The 26,262-nt window shown below is 43.9% G+C and overlaps 1 protein-coding gene across 1 annotated transcript in view; it reads left to right on the top strand.

Moving 5' to 3' along the window:
* STX3 (syntaxin 3) overlaps positions 1-26,262 on the top strand; it is a 39,487-nt gene continuing 13,225 nt past the window's right edge. The window contains exons 1-2 of the mRNA XM_035124343.2: positions 1-370; positions 25,775-25,855. Of these exons, the coding sequence (XP_034980234.1) occupies positions 341-370; positions 25,775-25,855 (111 nt within the window). The 5' untranslated portion in view covers positions 1-340. The remainder of the gene's footprint in view (positions 371-25,774; positions 25,856-26,262) is intronic.

Genomic DNA, 26,262 nt, shown 5'->3' with positions numbered 1-26,262 from the left:
CCTCCGCGTATGTCACGGCGGATTAGCAGCTGCGGCCAGCTCAGCTCCTGAGGATCAGACACACACACAGCGGGGTGGGGGAGAGACAGATTTAGCTTTGCGGGAGGAAGGGATGTGAGCGTGCGTGGTGTGTGTCCCTCCCCACCCTCTGCACGGATGAAACTCGCGCGTTCCTGCTAGCGATCGGGGCGAGGACGAGGAAGAGGAACCTTCCCTCCGGGCTGGGACTCCACTTCCTGGAGAAGCCCTCCTTCCCGTGCGGAGTTTCGGCGGGGATCCCGGCTTCACCTGGAGAGAACAGCAGCAGCAGGAGGAGGAGCCACAGCAGCACCTGTCCAAAATGAAGGACCGGCTGGAGCAACTGAAGTCGGTGAGTGAGGAGCCTCCTTTCCTTCTCCTCCTCTCAGGGTGTAATGCTGGGCTCCATCGAGCGCCGCCGAGCTTACTCCCGAGTAAACAGGGAGGGGATCGGGCTTCGGGAAGGTATTGGCAGCGGAAAAGGAAAGGGCAAAGCCTCACCGGGGGGGGGGGCTAAAGGAACGAGGCCAGGTCTATTTTGAAGATGGGGGGGTCTATATAGTGAGGGATCCTGTGTAGTGGGTACAGCGTTGGACTTTGACCCAGATTCAGATCCCCATTTGCCCATGAGACTCACTGGGTGACCTTGGGCCAGTCACCGTTTTTAAGCCTAGCCTACCTCTCAGGGTTGTTGTGGGGATTAAAATGGAGAGAGGGGTTAGCAGGTTTGTGACCCTATAATAAATGATTCGTGGAGGAGGGGAGGAGCTGTATGTGCTTCCTTGAGTTCCTTGGAGGAAATGCAGGATATAAATGTAGCTCAGCGGCACCTGCTATCCCACCCCTTGGCTGGTTGTATATTCCCCACAAGCAGAAGCGGGTTGAGTGGCTCTGCTGTCCACACTCTGGGAGCACAAGTGCTTAAACATATTTTGAAGTAAAAATGAAATTGGGGGGTGGGGGTTGGTGGGAAGAGAGGAGGCTTACAGTCCAATAGCAGCAGCAGGTTATAAGCTTTACCTGGCAGAGGGACCAAAAAGGTGAATTTGCTTCCACCTGACATCAGAAGCAAAGGGTTGTGAGACTAGGCACTGTTGTAAATGCTACACAGCAGCAAAAATGTTTATTGCATCTTGCACAGGCACAGCGGCACATTTGGGAGCTGCAGCAACTGTCAAATCCTTGGCACATGTACTTGTAAGGTGGGGCAGTTGAATATGCATTTGTGTGTGCACAGTTTCGATGTACGTGTTAAAAACAACAGAGCAATGTGAAAAGCTGGCTGGGAGGCAATGGGAAAGGAGTCGTTTCCTGAAGTTTGAAGAGAATTAATGGAGGGGCAGATTTGAGAAGATGATTCCTGGAAGGAGTTGGGGGTCTCCTTTTCCTCACCTCCCCCCACATGTTGCATGAAGAAAACTGGAGTTAGTCACTTCCTCCTTTTGGTTTCCCTCCATGTGACACTCCTCTCTCTCTCTTTCTCCACCCATGCACACAGACTTTCCACTAAAACATGTGCCCCAGGACATGGCTGTGCAAGATGTCTCAAAAGGGATCGGCATCTTGGGCTTAGGTACTAAATTCATATAACCTGAAACATAACCCTCAGGGACTTATAGATGCTGTGAAAGAGCCCTTATTCAAAACTAATGTTCCTCCATTCATACTTTTGGGTCACTGTTGACAGAACATAATGCACATTCTCTCAGAACATGACTTTTTCTTAGACAGGTAAGCCAGTTTCCTAAATTAACCTTTCAGCTGTATATAAAATACACAAAGCTAGCTTGCAATGAGAGTTTCACTGCAATTCTCCTAAAGTGCACAATCCTTGCAAAGTTGCTTGCACATAGTGTGATCCTCAGCGCAGGTTAATTTCTCACAGATTTTATTGCCAGAAGGTGTTAACTAGTTCAATGAGTGCCAGGCTAAGTGCCTGGACATGCTCCTCCTTTCAAAGCTGATGGAAAGGCCTGGTTCAAAACCCACTGTTTTCTCTTACACCATGCAAATGACAATAATAGAAAGGGGCATGTTATATTTGTGCTTGTTTTGGGTGCAGAGTTTGATTCTATTTCATCTCCCACTTTCCAGCGCAACAAGACCTCCTTGCCTGTTGGGACTAACCAGTTGCCTAATTGTCGAGGGAGGATGCTGTGGAAATTGTGGCTGTGCCACCATGCCCCTCTCCTTGCTCTTGCAGAGTTATGAAATGTAGAGCTTAGCCAGAAAGAAGGTTGGCAAGATGCCAAAAGTGGGCTAGTGCCACAGGAATGGCTTGACTAGTAAAGAAAGAGAGGTGCTCAGCTCTGCCTGGAGAATCACTGCCAGTGCCCCTGAATTTGAAATGTACCAAGGGCTGGCTGCTGCAATTTGGTCATGAGAAAATGGCGTTTGCCCATATTCTGCAAACTCGTGTCAGATTCATTTGAGGGATTGTGACAAGTTCAGTTGAAATATTGCCGAAGCTTGTAGTGCAAAAGTCATTCGACCACATAAATCTTCTGAGGGGTATATATACTGTGTCCCCCTTGAATGAGGAATAACTCCTAGATACATCTTGCCCATTTTTCTGTAAACTATTCCATTCTGGGGGAGGGATGTAGCAAATGGCACCAGACGTTACAGTACTTTGTTTGTTTATCTATTGTTTCATGAATGTTATATATTTCTAGACTGTAAATAATGAATAAAAAATACCTCAGAGTGGTTTACAAATAGGTGCTGAGCATGCAGGAATGATTTCACGTTATGACCTGGGATTGAGCTGTGGCTGTGTGATTGGAGATAACTGGAAGCAGACAGAACCGGGAAGAGAGAAACTCAGTCGGGAAGATAAGGCTGACAATCCAGTGAGGGGGGTTATGGCAAGAGTCTTCAATGGGTGGGGCTGGTCCTAGCTTGGAACCTTTGTTATGCCTCCGATAAGAGAGAATATAGAACACTTATCTGGCTTATTTTTCCAGTTCAAGTGACACAGGTTAAATAGAAATGTCAAACAGATGAAGTCAAACTTCAGGTTTCACAGGCATACCTTGCTTTACACACACACACCAACACTGTTGAGGGGCAGTAGCACTGCTGAGCTGAAATATCTGTACAACTTTGAAACTGAACCCGAACTTGTCTAATGCTAGAAACTAATACCAGGCTGCAGCATAAGGAGATGAGGGGCCTGTGACCTAGTCATATCAGAAGAGATGTCACTACCCTTTTCTGTTGCGAATTCCAGAACAATAACTATGCAAGTCTATTGTGGCAAAACCAATGAAGGCCCGAGAGTCTTGGGATATCAGAAAGGATAACATGGCTACTGTTTTTGGTGGGTGCAAGTCCATGAGGTGTTATACTCAGAGGTGCAACAACAGATTCATATGTAATACAGAGAAGGCAGCAGGGGGCAGGAATGGGACCTTGAGAGAGATTGCAAGCCTGTGGCATCTGTATGTGAAGTTCAAACTGATACAAAATAGTCTGTTACCAGTGGTAGTAATTGGTATGCTATTTACCAGCTCTGCTATGGTAACGTAATGTCCATAATTGGGGGGGGGGCATGTTCTTGATGAAGACCTAAATCAGTGGAATCAAATTTGCTGATGAACCTTGGCGCATCAGTTTCATGCTGGTGCCTTCTGCTGTCTTCCTTTGTACCATTGTTTTCAAATAATGGTGACTTCTGGGTCAGCATCTAAATGTCCTGCAGTAAAGTATTCCTCTGTTTTTGAGTTTTTAAATATACTGAGTTGTTTAATGCCAGGGCTGTGTAAATTCGTCCTGTGTAGACCATATAAAAGCATTGTTGGCACTTGTTCCACCCTCCAGCATATTATGCCATCACCTACTAACAAAGTCCTTCTGCTGTGCCACAATAAATCTATTCCTGTATGAGGTGCCACGAGAGTCCTTGGATGCTGTTAACTGTGATGTCCCCCCCCCCCTGCTTGTAAAATAGGAATGAAATTTGTATCAAGAGGGGAGTCCTCTGGATTGTGTGTGCTCTTCGTTAATTTTTTAAAAAAACATGCACTGAAGCAACCTGGATTCTGTAACTTGCCCAAATTATGCAAACTTGCACCTATTATCTCAGTTTGCATAATTTTTTGTGCTTCTGCAAGTCAAGGGAGAATGCAGTGAACTGTGCAATGTACTGACTCCCCATTCCCTGGCTGCTAACAGAACCTTTTCCTGTCTTTTGAAAATGTTACTGGACATTACACACACACACACAATTTGTTACTTAAAGGTGAAAAACATTCTTTAAAAAAAGAAAGGGGAAAAGCTGACATTGTCAGGATGCTGAATTATCTTCTGTTCTCTGTGTGAATGGAATTGGGGGAGATGACACAACCTTGACAGTAATCTCTGGATTTCTGGGAGTGTAAGTTTCTGTTCTTGGTCTGTGTTTGCTCCAGGCTGGGAAGTAGCAATCCTATGAACCAGAGAGAACTGAGTTTTCATTCCTTACTTAGTTTAGAACAAAGGGGAATATGTTCCATAAGTGCTCCTTGCTTTAACTCAGAGAGAAGTGATGAATGTTACTTATGCTCTTTTTTCTATTTCATTGGAAGACAGGTTTTTAAAGGTGAACTTAACCAGCAGCTAGTTTGTCTATAATACAATAGAAGAAATACTGCTATGATGACAGATCCCCCTTGAAAGGTGCCAGGTAGTCAGTAAGGAAAGACTCTGTAATAGAAACTTCCTTTTTTATCAATGACTCCATTATGGCTTGGGACTCGGGATAGCAGAATGAGCTGCAATACTGCTTTTGCTCTTTTCTCTGTGTTATGCTATATATAAAGAGACAGAAGTTGCCTTTTCCCACCTGGGCCAGTCTATTAGACTTCTTACCTGCAGAGCTAGAGCTTTGAAGTGAGATCTTTGTCAATAGGTTGTGCTCCTTGGCCTCAGTTTCCATAGCCAATACTGGATGCGTGGTTATTAGGCTGTTAGAAAAAAAGTCAGATTTAATACATCTCTGACTGGTTGTCTTTCCTAATCCAGATATGCTCTGCCAGAGAACCGGATATTAAGTTTTGCTTTATTTTATTATTACATTTCTGTACTGAAGCTATTTTTGCCCCCCACTCTAGAAACCAAGGGGGCTTCACTAGCTCTGTCTTGGTTTTCACTGGAACAATATGTTCATTTCTGAGAGATAAGGCATTGTTTCTGATTTTCAGTTGGGATCAAATGTTGCAGCAGCTGCTTCTCGTGCCTCTTTTCCTGCCGTGTCTATGTTTTTAAATAAAAATCATTTTAAATAAAAACTATATTTTATTATGCTATGGCCCAGTTCTGAAAGAATGAAGTGGATTTCTTTATGGAGATTTGAGCAATTGCTAGGGACCTCCCCCCCCCAAAAAAAACCTCTATTGTTTGTGTCTATTGTGACTTAAGTTGGGAAATGCAAAGTATAGGCCTGCATTTGCTATATTCTAGTGTAAATCTAAGGTCGTTTTTCTGGAGCTAGTGGGTCACAAAGGTTATATAATAATTTCCCAGTATTTTTTAAGGGGAGGCATTCCTTTAAGGCCCACCTCTCCTTCAAAAGACCCGATGTGACCTTGTCCCTAGGGAAGTGAGGTCTGTGAGGGGAATCACCTGCGTTTCGCTTAACTAGAGCAGGGTTACTCTTGCTTGTTCCATGACTTTGGGGACAGTGTGGGCTGTCCCCTTCCCCATCTTTAAGGAAAGAGCCACATTTCCCGCCTGTGAGAGAGACTTGGTTGTTTCTCTGCCCATGATTCAAAAGAAATGGGGGCAGGGCAAAGGGAGCAAAGGAGAGGGAGTGACAGGGATTTAGTCGGGATTATAAAGCCATCAGCCAGGGCCAGAGGAGATAAAACGCTTGGGAGAGAGAAGGGGATTAATTTTATTTTTATTCCTCAGCAGACTCAAGTCCCAAACGGACAGGGGGAGATCTTAGCCGAGGGGAGGGGGAGCGTTTCCAGAGAACAGCTTGCAGATCCTTTTCCTGAAGGAAGAGCTCTTCCCAGGAGGTGGATGTGTTGAGGAGGGACTCTCAGCGCGTAGGTTCTCCCTTTTAAGAGGCATACGCCCTATTCAAGAGTTGTGCTCACATACATGAGTGGGGGACAAACCTCTGAATCTCACCCTCCCCACCATTATCTTCCTGTTCATGGAGGGCAAAGGTCTCGTGGGATTTTAGCTACCTTCAACACCAGGCATAGGCAACCTTAGCTCTCCAGATGTTTTTGGAACTACAACTCCCATAATCCCTAGCTAACAGGGCCAGTGGTCAGGGATCATGGGAGTTGTAGTTCCAAAACATCTGGAGAGCCAAGGTTGCCTATGCCTATTCAACAGCATACCTAGCTTCCTCTCCCCACCCCCCAAATCGTCGGAACTGTAGTTTACCCCCCACAGAGCTACAAATCCCCAAACCCTTAGCAAACGACAGTTTCTAGGATGTTTCATGGGAAAGCCAGGCATGCACTTTGAATGTGCTGTGTGAATGTGACAGTAGTGTGCTGCATGGCCAGGTTTCTGGGAAGTAGGGAAGGCTTCCTGCATCAGAGCTTTCACCTCCTCAAGTTGGAAGGTGACAAGTCCGGCAACAGGGACGCAGAGCTTGGTGGGATCGATTTTACACACAAGCAGAATGCCTGAGGAGGGTCTTGGTTGCTTTTCATTCTGGCTTGGTATTGGCCTAGTTTAGCTGTGGGCAACGGTAGTAGAAGCGGGTGCTGCTTGGGTGTCCCTTGAAGGTTCCCCATATGGCAGCTTTTGACTGTGGTCAATCTATGTGTGTGTCAGCTTGTTCTGTGATGCTCACCCAGTGCCACAAATTTTATTGTGCTCCAGTGGGGCTATAGCGTAGCAAAAGCAGGAGAAGAATAAACCAGAACATTTGCGGTGTTAAAAAGTCATGGAGTTTCTGCAGAAAGTTACAGGATATGCACACTCATTTGGAATGAAGGAGTGTGAGCAACCCGAAAACTTTTGCAGGCTCAAACAGTATTGCAGTTGGCATCACATGTGACTGCTCTGATAGCATCATGTGCACAAATGATTATAAATATGAAATATGAAGGACATCTGGAAGGGTCTTAAGTTCCCTTCATAAAGTGTGCTGTGCTTCTTGTCTCAAGGCAGGACTCTTGTGAGAACTGACAACTCTCCTCTCTTCTAATAGCAAGTAAAAGGAATCAATGGGACTGGCATCTGATATTTTTGCAGATGTTGTGGTTTAGGGCTTTCACTGGCATTATTAAATCCTAAAATCATGAGAATCTCTGCTTTTATTTGAAAACAAGCAAAACGTGCTTATAGTTGCATGCATGGAGAAAGATTGCTACCCGGAATATAATTGGTCCAAAAGAGCCGTGTTCAGTGTTTATCTCAATTTGCAGCTATTTAGTATAATTATTTTTACATGCTAATGTCACGGCTCGTAACTTTGGATCTCTTCGTTAAGAGCATCTAGGTTCCAAGGTGGGGAGCTGTGTGTGTGTGTGTGGGAGAGAGAGAGAGAGAGAGAGAGAGAGAGAGAGAGAGAGAGAGAGAGAGAGAGAGAGAGAGAGAGAGATCTTTAGGGTGACTTTGTGACCTGTGTATGCTTTCTCTCCCTTCTCTGTAGGCTTGCCAACTTCAACAAAAAACGGGCATCAACAAACCCTAGCCTCTGGTAAACTGTTCTAACCTGCCCCACCTATCTTGGTGGTTGTTTCCTTTAAGGAAATCAGAGAAGCTCTTTACCTCTGATCATCAGCACTTGTTTGTCCCTCTTATCCTTTTGTTCTTCTAAAACTCATGTTGTCCACTGAGAACACTGTGGTTCATCTGTGGCAGCAGTGGCTTCTGTTGTATTCCATGAGTTTCCAACTCTGTTCTGTCCCAGGTTTGCTGCATGAAGACCCTCTGACAAGTCACACACACACACCATACATTTACCACCACCACCCGGAATAATGAGAACTGTAATTGACGCCCCCCCCCAAAGATCTCCAATTCCCAGCACCCTAAACAAGCTACAGTTCCCAGGATTCTTTGGGGAAAGCTGTGTGCTTGAATTGTGAATTTATTTCCATATTAGTTTCACAGAAAGCTATAGAATTATTATTTTTTATGTCAGCATGAATTAAGGAACTTGGGGACTTACAGTTCTTAAGAGATCATGGTCACATTCACTGCATACATTTAAAAGACTATTATACCACTGGGAACTGCAGTTTAAGAGTGCTGACCTAACACAGCTACAATTCCTAGCACCCTGAAAACAAGCCAGGCTTTCCATGACTGTTAAAGTGGTTTAAATATATGGTGTGGATCTGACCCTTTTCTCATACAAGATACACTACTCTCTGTCTCTCAAACAAGAAGTTCCAGAGTTTTTATTACGGTATATGGAATGACAATGTTCCTTTAAGTCATAGAGAGTGGTCTGTGTCAGATAAAACTCTGGGAAAGCTGTGTTTCAGCTTATACAAAACTTTTAAACTTATACTTTGAAAATCATTTTTAGAACAGTTTATATGTTAATTTTAAAAAAGACGTTAACTGAGATGTTAGCTGTTTCTTTAACTTTCCAGCCAGTTATGGTACCAGCTAAAGTTCTGTGGCTGCTTGGAAGGAAGACTGAAGTCCTAACCTTTCTCACATGGAAGTAAGCTTCACTTAATTTAATAGGACTTACTTCTGAGTAGACATGGTTAAGATTCTGCTGCCCTTCCCTCTGACCTAAGTTGAACTTGTTTTCTGCTAAGTGTGGCTTGGCTTGCAGCCTTAGTTGTTTTAAATGTTGTACCTTTTTGAACTTGTGGCTCCAGAAGCATGCCTTATAAAGTTCAAAGCAAAAATAATAGCTCTTCTTACATGTCCAGGCAAATGACTGTTTGGATGGGCAAGTGCCCTGCCCTTTATAACAAAGGGAAATGGTGGGATAGCCCACCTTCCAGATGTTGTGAACTACATCCCTGACCATTGGCCATGCTGGCAGGAGCTGGTGGAAGTTGGAAGCCAACAACATCTGGATGGCCACAGGTTCTCCATTCTAGCCTTAGGCCAGGGGTCTGCAACCTTTAAGACAAAAAGAGCCACTTGGACCCGTTTCTGAAGAAAAAAAATAAACTGGGAGCCGCAAAACAGGGACGTAATTAGAAATCAGAGGGCCCCATAGCAAAATTTGCTATGCCCAATAATCAATGCCCCAAAATGCCATAGAAAATTAATCAGGGCCCCAGTGTACCATAAATCATAATCGGTGCCTGATGTAAATAATAATTAATAATGAGGGCCCAATGTCATCCTCGTCATTATAAAAATAACTTTGAGTTTGGGCTGCCTTGATTACTGGGAATGGGCAAAACTCTGACTCCCTTATTAGGACACCTGTATGGTTTCATGTGTGTTGCTCCCATCAAGTGAACTTATAAAATTTCCTCATATTGAATCAACCCATTGATTAATACATCTACCTCAATCTCCTAACCAGGCCGGCAGGAGGCCACAGGCAGGCCGCAGGCAGGAGCAGCAGCAGCAAACACGCGCTCCGAGCCCGCAAGCCTTTTCTGCTGCTGGGCGGGAAGAAGCACACCCGTTTTAAAAAATAAATAACTCCGCCCCCGCCCCCGTGAGCCTATTGGCTGCAGAAATGCGGCGGGGAGGGGCTGATGCAGGGAGGGGGCCGACCACGCTCCCCGGGCTGCTAACGTCACCTTGCGTCCTTTTTGCACAGCGCACGTGCACAGCGGAGTTGTGGACTCCGGCGGGCGCCGAGCGGGGCGCAGGCGCATAGCGCGCCGCCGCAGCTGTGTGCTCCAGCGGCAGTGGGCACCGCGCGAGTGTCTGGCGGGTGTGGCAGGCGCCGCCGCATGGCTCAGGCGGTGCATGGCTCAGGCGCCTCCTCCCCTCGTATCCGCTCCGGAGCCGCAGCAAAGGTGTAAAAGAGCCACATGCGGCTCCGGAGCCGCAGGTTGCAGACCCCTGCCTTAGGCCTTACACTGAACTGAGGGGCTTCATTTCTTTGGCTAGCAAACAGAAGTGACTTTATGGGAAGGCGCTACTTTAGTATTTCTTCATTTCTTTTCTCTAGAATTTCTCCTTTTTGAATTTGAATGGCAGAACAAAGGCAGCCTCGACCAAAGGGGAAGCCCTGAGTCAGAAGGATAGGCTGTTGCTTCTGAGGAAAAGACATTTTGTTTTTGTGTACATATAGCAGATGCCTGCCCTACCCTTCAGCAAGAGCTTTCAGGGCAGCTCAAGGCCAAATGAAGCCAATTAGAAGAGTAAAGCAGCATGGCAGCCTAACCTACAAACTGAAACAGTAGCAGAAGAAAAATGTGTGAGCTGACATTTAAAAAGGTCTCTTCCTAACACTGACGAGACCTAAGAGTAAATGCCAGGCAATGCTTGTGTTCCAGAGCTGGGGTACTACAGCCATTCCGCCTCACCTCGGAAGGCAAGGGCTCTGATGGTGGTTAACAAACAGGCAGATACTTGTGGACAAAGGTAGGGCTTTGCATTGTGCACTTTGAATTGTGCTTGGAAATGGGCTGGCAGTCGGGGAAGTTGTTTCAAAACTGGCAAGATGGGCTTTCCAGGGCCACTGGAAAGCAGTTGTGTTCTGAGGTTTTTAGGAAGTCTTCAAAGGCAGCTCCACATATAATGTGTTGCAATTATGTGCTTCTGGCTAAGATCTCTTAGGGCACTTGAAGAGAAACTAAAGGTTCCTGTTTCAGCGGCTGCTGAAGTCATGGCATGCTGCTAGACTTCACCAGAAGTAAGTACTTCACCAGTGGTGAAAGGTAGGCATGAAGTCTCAGCATATTGTTGTGGAGTGGTAGTAGTCACTATAAGCTTCTGCTTTTTAATTTGATGTGTGTGGGGACCAGCACTCTGCCCCCACCCCCAGGGTAAAGTACTATGTATTCTCGGAGGTACTTTTCTTGATATAACATCATTTCACATCCATTTCTTTTAAGGGATTGTGGTGACGAATGGGTGTGATGGGTTAGCACAAAGCTAGCAGTATATGCAAGATCTCTCCACAGTACTACTGTAGTTCATAAATGGTGCTGTGTGATGACAAGCATCATCCACACATAAACACATCAGAGGGCTGTGTGGTAATGCAAGGCTGTGAATCTGCTGTAAGTAACAATCTAATCCTAGGCAGTGTTCATTGGACAATCCTGCTGTGAACAGAATTTCCTGTACAGTTGTGGTGGCTGGTAGTCAGCAGAATATATGGAAATCCTGCAAGTCTAAGGTTAGAATGTAACATAAGAGAACAAGGCTATTTTTGTCTTGTGTGTGTTGGGCCATTTTGTTTTTTTCCAGGGCCAGGATGACAATATCTGCAATACATGGTAGACTTGTTTTGCATCCTGGTTCTGCAGGAGGTGCTGCATGATGCTTTGAGGAGATCTAAGAACCAATTGTGGCATGTGGCATCTGTACTTTGGGCTGGTTTCTGTGCAAGGAAATCTGACTCTTAGGATTAGTTGACACACGTGCCTAAAATTTATTTTCCTGATCGTGACGGAGCAGTTTCTTTACAAGTCACACTTTGAAAGTGTGTATATCACACAATGCATATATGAACAAGGAAAATAGAGGTGGTGGCCTGTTATTTTTTAATAGTGGTTTTGTATGCAAAGTGCATTATAATTATCTCTACATAATAACTCTTTAAGATTTTCTCTAGACTACCCAGTAGTCTTCGGTGACTTGAGCAGGACTTTGAAGATTGGACCCCCACTGTCAAGTTGTGTGTTCAAATGACAAAAATGCAGATGACTACTGTTGGTAAGGCAGCTGTATCTGCTATCAGTTCTGAAATCAAAACTCTGGCCGATATGTGATTATTTGCTTGGCTTACAAATCCCTACCAGATGACCAACATGCATCCTGTTCTCAGTGGTTTCCTGAGTAGAAACTTCAAATTTAGTTCTTTGTTAAAAAAGGGGGGGGCTGGCTCTCTGAGCATGTGACGGTCAGAGTTGGAATGAAACTTATTGCTCTGTGAACTGGATGATGAAATCGGCAGCCAGCCTTCTTCTGCTCTTCTCCCCTGCAAGGAGAGGAAGAAGGGGGGCAGCTGTGTCAGCAATTGTGCTTAGCTGAGTGTAGTGAGAGTAAAGTTCAGCAGAATTGTTTGTGAGGACAGAATGCAGCGGTGAAAAATGTGCCCAGAGCCTACATATCTTGACCTTGGATCCTTTGAGGAGTAGAAGTAGCCAGTGCCATGGGAGTCATCCCTCATGAGAACATCAGGTGATAAGTTGTTCCAGTTCTCTAGTCTTCTGCCGCTGGTCATGTATTACCTTTCCACCTAGTTTCCTGCTGGCATTGGTTTTAGCAAAAGCAGTTATTGCTTTGGGCCTGTGTTTGGATGTTATCCCTTTGAGGTATAAACCTCCTAGAAGGTGCGGTTATAACAGGTATCTCCATTGCTTTTCAGACAGGGAAAAGGCCTTTCCCTGGTCTCAAGTCAGCTTTCTGCTATCCTGTCTGAGGCCTCATACACACTTCCGCTTGTTCTGCACCTAGAAAGAACAGGTCTGAGTGGTTTTGCCTTTGCCCTGCCACTTCCCCCCAGATATCCTACTCTTTAGAGCTAAATTGGAGCAAACATCAATCCGGAGAAACCCAAGAGACCAGGCACGTCCAACAGGTAGATCGTGTTCTACCGGTAGATCACTGGATGTCTGTGGTAGATCACTGCTAGATGACTGGCACCCCAGAAAAAGCTCACCCAAAATTTCCCTCCTCCCTAAAAAAAGCTGAACAACTATGACCTGAAGCCCTAAACAAAAATGGGCCTTCCTCCCTCCTAAAAGAAGCTCAACAAGTTTGACTTAAACCACAAAAAACAGGGCTTCCCTTCCTTAAAAAAAACTCAACAGCTTTGACCTGAACCCCCCAAAAGGGGGTAGATCACTCCCAGTTTTTAACTCTGTGAGTAGATCACAGTCTCTTGGGAGTTGGCCACCCCTGCAATAGACGTTTTTCTCCGATTCAGCGGTTTTCCCAGGGGAAATCGGTGAAACAAGTGGGCTGATCCTGAGAAGCTATATCTCCTTGAAAAATGAGGATACAAATCATATGATATGCTAGTTGTACCGTGTTTGGTCCTTCCTGAAAGTGTGGCCTAGGACCTCAGCACAGAGTAGTGGTTTGGGTAAACCACTTGAATCATAGAACTGTAGAGTTGGAAGTGACCCTTGAGCTCCGTGTATCTGCAGCCCAAAGCTAATTGGGCCCACCATACACAGTTACCTGGGGGTAAGCACCATTACACTTCAGGCCTGTAATACCCTCTCTCATCTCCAAGAAATATGTAAGTTGCATCAAGGCTTCCTATTTCCAAGATCAAGCTCCTCTGCACAATACATTAATGTGATACTTCCTATCACAATTATAGCATATTATGGAGCACATAATGTGTAAGGCTGAAAACTGATCTCTCTTGGTGGACATGACAGCTTTTGACAGAATGTTCTCAGTTCTTAATAGTATGGCGGAACAACTGATGTGGTGCAGCTATTTCTGCTGAGACTGGACTTGAGACACAGGAAAGGAATCCCAGCAGCACATCAGTGTGCCATTTTTGAATTGTGCAATTTTATTTTAATTTCATGCTGTTTAGCTTAGTTTTTAATTGAAAGACTTTTAACCCACCTTTCAAGGTGCAGTGGCCTCATGAGGTGGTGTGCAAGACTCTAAAACACCTTAAAGTAGAATAGCTACAATTTCAACATTTAAACCACAAACTAAGATGAGAGAGAGCGCACACTGGCAGGATTTGCCTCCTCATATGCAGCACAGCTCAATCCAACATAGAAAATAATTAAAATGCATTTATAGTTCTTTTTTAATCAACAAAGCCCTATATATTTCTCCAGGGAGGGAGTTCCAAGGCTGTGCAGCCACCGCTGAGAGAGCCTCATTATCCCTAATAACTAGAAGCCTAGTAGCTCTCTCTGGCGTGGGCTTGTTATATTAAACAAAATCATTACGGTTGTATGGCAAGTGTGGCTAACCTGTGGCTTTCCAGAGGTTGCTAGACTCCAGTGCCCATAATCCCTGACCATTCGCCATACTGTCTGAGGCTGGTGGGAGTTGGAGTCCAGCAACATCTTGAGGGCCTCAGATGTTTGCCGGGATAGCAGTGGATTGGAGGAAGAATTGGCCTATTGTGAAAATTGGAATTTAATGTTTACATTAGCTGCTTCAAGTTGTGGAGAGGCAGGTTAAATGGGTTAAATGAATCAAGGAAGTTGGGACCGACATATAGCTGTATCTGCCAAGGCAACATGGCTTAGCTTGAAGGTTTGAGAACTACTCCCATAGCAGAGTACCCAGTCAGAATACTGCCGAAAGGCTTCTCCGGCAGATTGCGTGGCATCTCCTTTCTGCTTTGAAGGAGATCGTTTTTAAGGCAGCGCTGTATTATTTCTCCCTGCCTGCTGTAGGTTCTGCTGCTCAAGCAGAGGAATGTGTTGAGTTCAAGCTCCTGTATCCACAGCAATGGAGCTGGGTATTCCTTAGAGGTTCTGTGACAAGGGAGAAGACCAAGCAGGGGAAGATGATGTCGCATGAGAATCTTGCATGTGAGGAGGCAGAGATAAAAAGAGCAGATGTCTCCAGAGCCTATGTCTATCTCTAATTTCAACTCTGTAAATAGAGCAGAAAATACTGTTAAAGGCTGGGGAAAGGAATATTGTGCGGGTTCAATGGATGATTCCCACCAGTTGCGCAACGGGGCTTCCCCTCCCCATCTCCTCCCCCTGCACACACCCCAAAATTGACTTTAGGGGAGTTGGGAGGAGCCCTGGTACAGCTCACAGGGGGAGGAGAGGTGGAATCATTCCATCTGGCAAGCAGAAATGCTTGCTTTGCTGAAAAAAATCACCTTAACACGATCTTGAATTCCTCCCACTGAATAGTACAGAATTCACACTGAGCTGTGACTAGAGTTCCTGGGCATTTATTTTTATTTTTATTTTGCTTTGGCTTTTTGCATGATTATGACCCCTGAGGGTCACCATTCACTGAGTCCTATGAAGCAGTACTTCCCCAAATGAATCCAAGCAAAGGCACCCTACTAAATAAAAAGCATGGACTCAAACTCGCCCATTGTCATTTTGAGGAATTCCTCATTTTCAGCATTGGTGGCAAATGTGATCTGTTCATATCTTTAAATTGCCTGTGGGCATGTGAGTGCCTGCCAGAACATTCTGGGAGGTGTTTTCTGCTTCTTGGAATGTTACAATTCTGCAAGTAGCATTGTAATTATTTTCCTACACCCCTAACTTTCTCCTTGTTCGGTCCATTGTGTTGCTAGTGGAAATGGTTATGTTCCTGAGGCAGCTCCCTTTGAGTTCATCCTAATTACTGGCAACATATACTAAAAGCACAATTTTCTGACATCTCCTTTCAGTCATTTTCCTTCTTCCATTCCGTTGACTCTTCCAGATCCAAACGTATTTTATTTGCCAGTTATCCCAAAGTGTGCTGACAATATTCTTCACTTCAGGCGCTAAAATATGAGATACAGTAATTTTAAAACCCAGCAGGCACAACCCTAAGTACGCTTACTGAAATGGGGCTGGGGAAAATGTGGAGAGAAGTATCGTTTAAGTATTTAGAAGTTCCTGTCTAGACTAGGTCTATGCGGTTCCCCCCACAAAGGCAGAAACATTACTTCACCTGCAAAGGGAGGTTAAGGTTTAAACAAGGAACTTTAAGGAACTCCATCTTGTGAGTTGTCTTGCTAGATACTTTACAGAGCCAACGGGGGGGGGGGTGCTGTCTTCCCCCTTGCTGTTTGCGCTTGGTGTGACCCAAACATGCAATTTAATCTAAGCAGCAAGTATAGCTGCTGAGTCTGTGCATCAATATAAGTAAACTCTGTAATTTCCCTCAGAGGACTGCTTAGTAAATAGTTAGAAAAATGATTTATAAGAAACATGAAGGCTACAATACCAATGCCTGTTGAAGGGCTTGACACTGCTTTTCTTCATTAGCCCACTTTTTAAAAGTCAAATAACCTAGTATATGTCCCGGACGCCAATGTAAGGAGTGCAATAGCCCTATGAATGCATCCTTTTCAAAAGCCTTATTGCCTTCAATCCATATTTTGCCGTCCAGCCTGTTGAAGTTCCTTGTTCAAGCATCGTGCATGAATCCTCAATATGTCTGCTGCTGAATTCTCCTTTGATTCCCATGTGTTCCTAGCCAGTGGCAAGGCTGTGTAGTCTGCGCCATGGAGACTAACATATAACTGAAATATACAGTACAGTTTTGATATAGATAGGCTTCCCTAAAAATCGGGTGCTGGTGACTTACAATTTCTCAGACTCTTCTTTTTCCTTCTCTACATTTAGCTCAGGGGTGGGGGACTTTCTTTCCCTCTCCCCATTGGCCAACTTCAACAGGTGGGCAGGACCACCCACCTGTCAATCATCTGATGTCCCAATGATGTGAGTTATCCTGTCTACCTGTCAAAGGTGACCTGCTGGGGTGGCAGGCGTTAGCAGCTAAGCAGGTTTGAACTCCTTGTTTCAGCTGATGTGCAGGGAATCCTACCTGCCCCACACCTTTCATCACTTACGCTGTCAGGCATGGGGCAGGTGGACACGGTTTGGGGAAAACAGCCTCACAGGCCAGAGGTTCATCAACACTGATTTAGCTGATGCCAATGAAGGGAAACCCTCCTTTTGCCCTGAAATTAGTTGATGTCTTGGTTTGTGCAGTTTCTTTTAGAAAAGTGGTATAAACATTTTTAAATTAAATAAAGTAGATAATGCATATTGCAATTGCATGCTTGTCTTTGCAGAATTCTTCTAAGATCAAACTGTCCAAATAGTGTGTGTGTGTGTGTGTGTGTGTGTGTGTGTGTGTGTGTGTTTGTGCTGGAACTGTTACGGCTGTTGGGGAGGTTTGAAAGAAAGCAGGTGAAGAATAAGACATAAGGGATTGGTGAGCTATTAAGATACGGGATAAAAATGAGATGAAAATTCATTTTTGTAAATTCTAATAATTTAATAGACTGTCTTGTTTAGGACAGTTCATTGTTCTATTATGTGGAGTTGTGATACATTTGGGTGTAGTTGCACTTTGTTCTTACCAGGCTTATTGTCCCCCAAACCATAACATTATTTGATCTGATCAGTTTGATCAAGTTCTGGATATTGTAGTTACTGTTGCCGTTCGCTCACTCTTTGTGGACCATAGTAGATTATGATCACTGTGTGGAAGCCTGCCCAAAAGTATTCTGGGTTAAAAAAACATCTTGCCTTGTGCTGTGATAACACTGAATGAATGAATAAGGTAGCGGATAAGTATTGTTAGGTTTGTTCATGCTTTGTGACATTAAAGGCATCTGTCCATACATGATGGTTCTTTTTAGGGCTCCTGAACATAAGAGTATTTAGCAGTGCTTTCCCTTCAACCTGTAGATTCAGTACAGCAACAATGAAGTATAGTTTAACCTGAATTCAGTATCCACAATAGTTTGCTCTGAGATAGGCCTTCACTGTCTTCCTCTATTATTTTTTGTTGTGATCTTACAGACTGCTGCTTTTAGGGAATCATTGATCCTAGCGGTTGAAGAAGCATATATTTATTCTGACTGAGCTCTGCTGAATTAATTGGCAATTACTTCCCTGGAAAGTATGTTTAAGATGGCAACCTTAAGCAAAGTGAAATATCAGAGTAGTGTGAAAATGGATCAGTTCTCCTCACCACACAAATTGGCAGAGTTAGGTTTGAATAAGGGCACTTAATGTGCTTGTGTTCCCTTCCTTATTGTTAAGTCTTAACATTGCATAGCACAAGGGTAGCCAACATGGTGCCCTTGTGGAATACAAAGCCCATCAGCCGCAGCCACCATGCCTAGTGTCAGAGATGAGATGAGTTGTAATCCCAGCAACATCTTGAGGGTCACAGGCTCCCCATTTATGAGATAAACCAGTGTCATTGTCCCCCTTATGGCGGATGAGGAACTGAGGTTGAGAGAGCATGGCTGCCACGTTGTGGGTCCATGGTAGAGGTAAGATTTGAACCAGGGTCTTCCTTCTTCACAGCTCACAGATTAATCCTAACTATGCCTTCTCAGAAGTCCTATTTAGTTAAATGGGGCTTACTCTCAGGTCAATGGGGTTGAGATTGCAGACTCAGCCTCTTAGGCACTGTGCTGTATTGGCTTTTAGTCATGTTCTTTAATCCCTTGAAATTTTGAAAACCTATATTTTACTCGCTTCATCTCTGCTCTTCAGAATCACTCCATTTGTTCACTGAAAGCTGAAAGTCCCCTCCATATGCTTTAAAAGTTTGTCATGATGGAAGGTCATAAAAATGGCACTTCTTTAGAGCTAACCATTAAGGAAGGTGAGACTGAATCTGTTTTTAGAATGTCTGCGGTTTTTGTCTAACAGATGACAGCGCTTTATTTAAAAAGGGCCCTTTTTGCAATTAACAGAAGGTGTTTGTTCAGCATGTGGTGTGTCATGAATCAAGTAAGACCTTTGGTCATCAATCACTGTTTTGTATTTATTTAAGGTAATTATATCCTACATTTCATAATATTTACCCCAGGCTGGTTTACAAACTCCAGCAGGATTGGCAGCTTATATGATGGAGGGTGCTGAAATTTGTAAATATTTTCCTTCAGTCAGTGCACATTAATCACTAATGGGCATTCTTTCTGACTATATCCTGAACTTTGTACCCCTGAGGAAATAAGTAGCTGAATAGTCTTTTGCAGGTTCTCTTAGCGGCCTAAAAGTGCCTCCTGATGAGCTGTAGCCCAAGTATCTGCTTGCAGTGCTAGGGCTGAGCCACACTGAGCAACTGCAGCCTATCCCTTCCCCAACCTGGGGACCTCCATATGTTTTGGACTATGGCTTCCTTCAGCCCCAGACAGAACATGCTGGAGCTAATTGTTAGTTGTCACCCATGACTTAGGGAGTGAACCAGGCAGGGCAAGGCTGCGTTAGAGCAAAGGGAACTGGCTGTGATAGCAACACAGGTTATATTTGTGCCCCTGTAATGTTGCTAATTTTTACACCAAACTGTACCTGCTTACTTTCACCACTGGGAGATAAGGATGTTTGTTCTTAAACTTGATCCAGGTCAAGCAGTCCAAATTCTGCTTGGAAGGATGCAGAAATTTAAAAAGTTAAACTTGAAGTATATTTTGAGCTTATGCAGTACTGTATAACTAGTTTGAAAAGTTATGATGGGTTTTATTTATATGAAGTTCTTTTTTTTTGGTATTTAAAAAATACTTCGTATGACTTGCATACAAGCCAAAAAGAGAGAGATCAATTTCTGTTCTAATGCTTATTGCCTATTGAATTTTTATTGTTGTGGCCTGCCCTCAGATCATTTGATGATGAAAGCAGGATGTCAGCAATATAAATAATAATATTTTTTAGAAGACTCATAGTGGAACAAATTCCCTTGGTGATATCCAACTTAGGCTGCAAGCTAAACCTACTTACCTGGGAATAAGATCCACTTAATTTAATCAGACTTACTTCTGACTGAATAGACATGGTTAAGATGGTTCTGTAAGTCTTACTTGAGGTAGCCCCACTGAAGTCAATGGATTTAATTTCAGTGGGTCTCCTTTGAGTATGATTCAGCTGGATATCACACATGTTTTTATTTTTAACAGGGCCCCCCAGTTGCAAAGTGCCTTCCTACCAGCCTTCGTTTAATTACAGTACTGCCTCACCCCAAATGCCCCCCTCTGCCATCCACCCATTCCATGTTTGCTGCTCTGACTGTTCGCTATCATCCCACACCCCCTCAAGATGCATTGGACTGAAGGACAGAGGGTTTTTGTAGAGCATGCTGTGAGGGTGTAATGCAATTAAACAAGGATGCTAGCCATCTGTCCTGGTTTTCATCAGGCTGAGGAATGAATCATGTGTTCCTGTAGAGGCAGAGTTGGGGCACACTCATCTTTGGCCCTCCATGCCTAGGCAAGAAGAAGTGCTGTTGTCTGCATGTGGGATGTTACATGCATGTTCCCCTTTAATTTAGAGGGAGGTGAATTGGAAGCAAAAAATGCATGACAAGAAGGTACGGCAAGGGCTTTTTTCTGGGAGGACGCATACCCCTAAACATTTTGTGAATCTCAGTTTGGCCTCATTGAGGGGCAGAATTTCAATATGAGCAGGAAAATGAGAGTACCCCTAAACTGGGTAAGACACGGAGACCTTCTGAGTGCACAGTCGAGTAAATTTGCTGCTGAAGAAGGAAAGGGAACGGTGCAAGTGTAAGCCATTTCTGATTGCCTGGAAGTGATTGAGTGCATCACAGGGAAGGCTGGAATTTGGGGAACGTCTGCAGGGGGGGGTGGAACGACGTGTCTCTGTGCATGCAGATCAGACTGTCTCCGTGTGTGAGAGCAGGACGCCCCCGCCCCTCTGCAAGCAGCAATCCGTTAATACCTCTTGCGGTGTGTGTGTGTGTGTTCAGGACCAGATGTGAGATTAGATGCACTCCTTGTGAATGCGGATGGCTCAGTGACCTTTCCACTAACATAACCTCTGACCTCCATTTTGTGAGACTGAAGAGCACTTCACCCATAGTGGCTTTAGTTACTGAGCCAAGTAGCAGCACCTTGGAGGGACTATCTGTGCTACTTAGAGAACCAAAGTCCGCTTTTTGCTGTCTGAACCACGAGACTTTTCTCTCCGAGGAAGCTGTAGAAAGGAGAGACGTTGCGCTTGCTTATCCTCTGGCGTGTAACATTTCCTGCTAAACTGTCCATAGTCTTTTGGGGTAATAGTCTCCATTGCAAGGAAGTTTTTTTTTTTTTTTTGCTCTCATCGTTTCTAAATTATTGTACATTGTGTCTTTAATAGTGTAAGCCATCTCGGAAGTGTTTTTTTTATTGATGGGCGGAAGCTATATAAATGTAGTCAATAAACAGCAGTGATACTGGCTGTGGGAAGCCGTAAGCCGTGGGAGCATTTCATTTTAATTCTATTTATCTAATTGAAAGCATTTCTAAACTGCTCAATATTTTAAGATCTGGTTACAAAAATGCCATGTAAAAACAGAAAATTCGTAATAACAGGGTCCAGTGAAACCTAGACAAAAATATGTCTTTACAAGACATCTGAAACAACTGATGCTGTGTCACATCATTCATTCCAGAGGCAATGCTTTGTTTGTTTTTGGTTCACTGCCCTGCAATATTCTGTAGGGTGTGATTCTGTGAGTAAAATTTCCTCAGATGGGCCAAGTGATACTACAGCACATGATAATAGAGGGAAGCAGTTTTTCAGGTAACCTGGTCTCTAAGTCATTCAGGGCTTTGTATCTTAGCAACAAGACCTTGGACATGACCTGATAGCTAATTGACAGCCAATGAAGCTGCCTCGGAACAGGTGTACTATGTGTAGCTCCAGGTGTCCCACTCAACAGCCTGGGACAGCGTTATGTGGGGGAAACCCCACATAACGCATATTACAGTTGACGAGTTGTGAGGAACTCATAACTCACGGTGGTCACAGGAAATGGCATAGTTGTTGCACCAAAATCAGTTGATAATAGGTGCTCACTGAAGTTGTTTGGGCCTACAGTGACAAAGGTGGTTCTAGATTCTCCGCTGCCCCCCCCCAAAACCCCCAACAACAACAGTGTGCCTATTTCGTCAGAGGGAAGGCACCTCTGTCCAGAACTGATAAAACTCCCCACTCCTGTACCTAGGAACAAATTATTTCATCTTCCCTCGACATTTCTCATGATTTGCCTGAGTCTTTGCATGACATTTTATTTTACTAAGGAAGTGAATTTGGGTGGCAGCTCTCTCATTTGATTTTTTACTGTTGAATCTTGTTTTAGCAGGTGCAGAGGGTAGCTTGAGGGGGGTGCAAGTGAAAGATGGAAATCGTCTAATTCTAGGTCACTGGCTCCGCTCCAGCTTCAGATTCAGAACTTGAAATTGCTTGCATCCAATAAATTACAGCCGGGAACTGTTCCCTTCTTCACTCGCAGTGTTCTTTTCTGCAGGGCTCGGACCTTCTGTACATTTCTCCGCTCAAGCTGCTTCACACACAATGTTTTTTTCTGTTTATTTTTTTATAATAAATTTTTATTAATTTTGCAAAATAAACACAAGATACATAATCATGTTCAACCACCCTCTTTTCTGTTTAAAGTCAAGAAAAAATGTGTACACGATCATATATGAAATGCCTGTCCCTGGCTGTTTTGTCACAAATACATGCGTTTGGAAGCTATGCTATTAACTTGAAATTAAATTCATGGAGAAAACTCATCTGCATCCCCTGTCCAGCTCAGTTTGACCTGTGGAAGATATAGAAAGGAAAAACTGAAAATTGAAAGCTGGAAGAAGCATTCTTCTTTTGAATTGATATTTCTCTGACTGCATAGCAGTTGCATATTCCATTGCACCATACCAGCCTTCCTCAAGCTATCTTCCTTCCAGATGTTTTGTACTATATCTTCCCCACTGACCATGATGGGAGTTGTGATCCAAAATATCTGGAGGGACAGAAGGTTGGGGGAGGCTGCTCAGTACCCTTGGACAACTTTTGGGCAAACATAGATTTTTTGCCCGTTTCTGATTTCATCTTCTCTATTGCTCCTGGCCACGTTTGGGTCACACAGAATCAAAGCGGGCATAGAGAAGTAGATGTTGTTGGGCAGCAAGACAATGTATTTTATTGATTTCTCCCTGCTCTTCTAACTGCAGATAATTGAAGTGGCTCACAAAGTGCTGAAACAACAGTAATTAAATCTGAAATAAAAGTTTTTGTTTTTGTTTTTATTATGTAGTTTGGGTTCTCATTTTGTATCTTTATGTTGCAAACTGCCCTGTGATCTTCGGGTGAAGGGTGGTAAGCAAATTTAATAAATAGTAACGATAATGATAATCAAATCAGGCATTCTAGACTTTTGTTGAAGGGCAATATACCTGTAATTCATTATTGAGTCTTTGCTCCGGGTCGACCTGTCAGACCTAAGTTATATGTTATGGAATGTTGTGACTGGTATACAGCAATTTTTATTATAATTGTAGACAGCAATTTTTATTATATAGTCACAGACCCAGCATTTCATTAAGAAGCTGTGTTTGACCTGTACCTTGTGTTTTCTTCCAACTTTCGATCAACTCACATTCTACAAGAAGCCTATATTTCCTTCTCATGGCTCACATGATCTACGGCAGCATTCCTCGCTGCAATCCAAGTCAACAATCTGTAATAATTTATTAGAATCTTAAAAGCCATTGTGTGCTTCACAACTGACAGCCTCTAAGGTTACTGAATCTGTCACTTGATCTTCCGGTCTTTTTAAGGATTTTTGTTTTTTTCTCCTCCTGATCTTGGCAGTAGCTGGAATATTGAGATAAGATGACCGCTCTTCCTCAGCCCACTTACTTAATTAACTTGTTACTTAATTAACTTGTGCACATTCAGCGTTACGTGCTTGGCAATTTAAAAATAAAAATAAAAGGAGGTGGGCATCCAGGAAAGAAGACTTTGGCAATCCCACCCACCATTGAACCCAATGTGTTTTGACTATCCACAATTTTGGCTTTAGGTGCTATCCCCAGAACCTAACTCCCATGTAAGTTGCAGGTTTAGTGTACTGTATATACTGTATTTACCTCAAAAACAAAGCATGTAAATCTCTCTCCCACACCCGAAACAAAAAATGCAATACCCTAATCAAAGAAGCTTATATTTTGGGTATCTCTGAAAGCCGAATTCTGAAAACTCTGATAACTTTGTGCTTGCCACCCAAATTGATGGTACCCAGTCTGTTCTCCTCCCTTTAGCTTTTATTCTCTGCACTCTGTTCTCTTGCCTCTCCATCTGAGACCTGTGATGCACAACCAACATCAGTGCTTTGTCCTGCCCTTGAAAGGCCTTGGCCTTGACTGTGCAACACGACTTCCAGTCAGTCAGCTTTACTGTATACAGTTTGTTGACCTTAGGGCCTGGTTATCCCTTTGTCACCTTTCCACCCAAGGCAGAATGAGTCCCTACAAGGGTGTAGTTTGTAGAGGGTGGGGTTTGTTTGGTTTTTGTTGCTCAACAAGTAATGACGAACGATGTGCTATTTTTAAGAGCAGGCGTTGCAAGCCTGGAGTCAATATTGTAGAGGTGCATAGTTAAATAAAGGCAGACATTTCATTTCAGGAAGAGCAAAGCAGACTAAGGAGCGGGGGGGGGGACAGCTTTGGGGGAGAGGCTAAAGACCCTTGGTTCCCTTTCTACTTAACCTGCACAAAGGAAAAGTATCTCCAACTCTTCACTAGTTTGGAGAAGGCTACCAGCATTAGGTGTGGTCTGCCTCCATACCTTTTATTGGGCCCTTTCTTGTAATGGAATAGAGCCACCGTCTTCTTCCACATCCTGGTATTTCCCTTGCTGTTGCAGTTTCTGTGGGAAGGAAAAATGGACACAAACCACAGAACATACAGTGGAAGCAGCCATCTGTAGCCTTTGACCGGGTGGAGATCCTGCTCTTGCTATTACTGTAGATCTACCTTCCCTAGATTTCTGACAGTTGGTGACAGTGGCAGCAAGTCTGGGCTTCATGAGCTTAGGATACAAGAGGGAAATCCTTCTGCATTTGCATCATTTTTAAAAGTGATCAAGTGGTTTGTGGTGGTTGGTTTCAATCTCAAGGTTTGATGTGGAATAACTTGTCATGTGTTTCAGTGGCTTACAGGATGCAGGGGGCGCTGTGGGTTAAACTACAGAGCCTAGGGCTTGCTGATCAGAAGGTCGGCAGTTCGAATACCTGCGACGGGGTGAGCTCCCGTTGCTCGGTCCCAGCTCCTGCCAACCTAGCAGTTCGAAAGCACATCAAAGTGCAAGTAGATAAATAGGTACTGCTCTGGCGGGAAGGTAAATGGAGTTTCCGTGCGCTGCTCTGGTTCACCAGAAGCGGCTTAGTCATGCTAGCCCCATGACCCGGAAGCTGTACGCCAGCTCCCTCAGCCAGTAAAGCGAGATGAGCACCGCAACCCCAGAGTCATCTGCAACTGGACCTAATGGTCAGGAGTCCCTTTACCTTTACCTCAGCTCCCAGATGCCTTGGGAGTCAAACATTCTGGCTCCTGAATGATCGAAAACCGGAAGTGAGTGTTCAGGTTTTCAAACGTTCTTTTGTAAGCTGAACATCTGGCGCAGTTTCCATGGCTTCCGATTGGCAGCCAATCGGAAGCTGTGCCTTGGAAGTCGAACGTTTTGGAAGTCGAACGAACTTCTGGAATGGATTCCGTTCGGCTTCCAAGGTACGTGTATTAGGGTTGCCATATTTCAAAAGGATTTTGCCCAAATTTGTTGAGCTTTTTTGAAAAACAAAAAAGGAGTTTATGATCTATTTTTAAGGAAACAGCACTACCAACATGAGTTGCCATATGTGCAGATTTCCCTGGACATTAAAGCAATTTCCACAAGGACACAATTTCCGACTGCTGAATCCCAGCTATGTCCCATATAGCAACCCTAATTTATATTACTGATAGTGTGTGAGGATTTTTTCTTCTTAATGTTCTATTTATTATTCTAAGATTTTTTTGCATAATGGTACCTAGAGTAATCTTTGTAACTTAAAAACAATGCAGAATGAAATTTGCCAATTAAAAAGAGAAAAGATGCAACTCCAGCCTATAGTATTAAGATGTTTCCTTTACCACCAAGCTGGACTAAGGAGGTTAGACTTGGTGTAAAATATGGTTGTGTGATTCTTCTCCTTTAATTCTTGCCATCTTGTCCCTTTACAGAAACAGGACCAGGATGATGCCGATGATGACCTGGAAATCGCTATTGACAACACAGCTTTCATGGATGAATTCTTTGCAGAGGTAAGGAGAGTCTGGGAGAGAGAAAATGTAGACCTGAAATTAAAACCAAGAATCATGGCACATGGATAGGCTGGGTTTTCATGAGGTTTGGTTTATTTGTTTCCCTTGTGACAAGTACTCACTTTCTCAGGAAGCGGATACAGGCAGAAGCTAGAATATGCTTTGCGTGAATAATGGTGTTCTAAAAGTGCCAAGTGAAGTTTTCTCCTTATCATTATTTGACTTTCCTGTCTCATATTCAACAGTGTTTAGCCGTGCTGTCTCCTCTGGAGCCTTAACAGTTTGCATTTCCTCCATGTGGAGTAGTAGTCAAGTGACATACAATTACATAGATAGGAAAGAACCATACATGGACAGCATCCAAAGGTGTGACGGCTGCAGCTGTTCCTAAATATGATTGTATGACC

The sequence above is a fragment of the Zootoca vivipara genome, chromosome 1 (assembly GCF_963506605.1).
Source record: "Zootoca vivipara chromosome 1, rZooViv1.1, whole genome shotgun sequence".
In the NCBI taxonomy this organism is placed as follows: domain Eukaryota; kingdom Metazoa; phylum Chordata; class Lepidosauria; order Squamata; family Lacertidae; genus Zootoca; species Zootoca vivipara.
The sequence above is the reverse complement of the archived record's forward strand: the minus strand, read 5'-3'. Positions and strand labels throughout refer to the sequence as shown.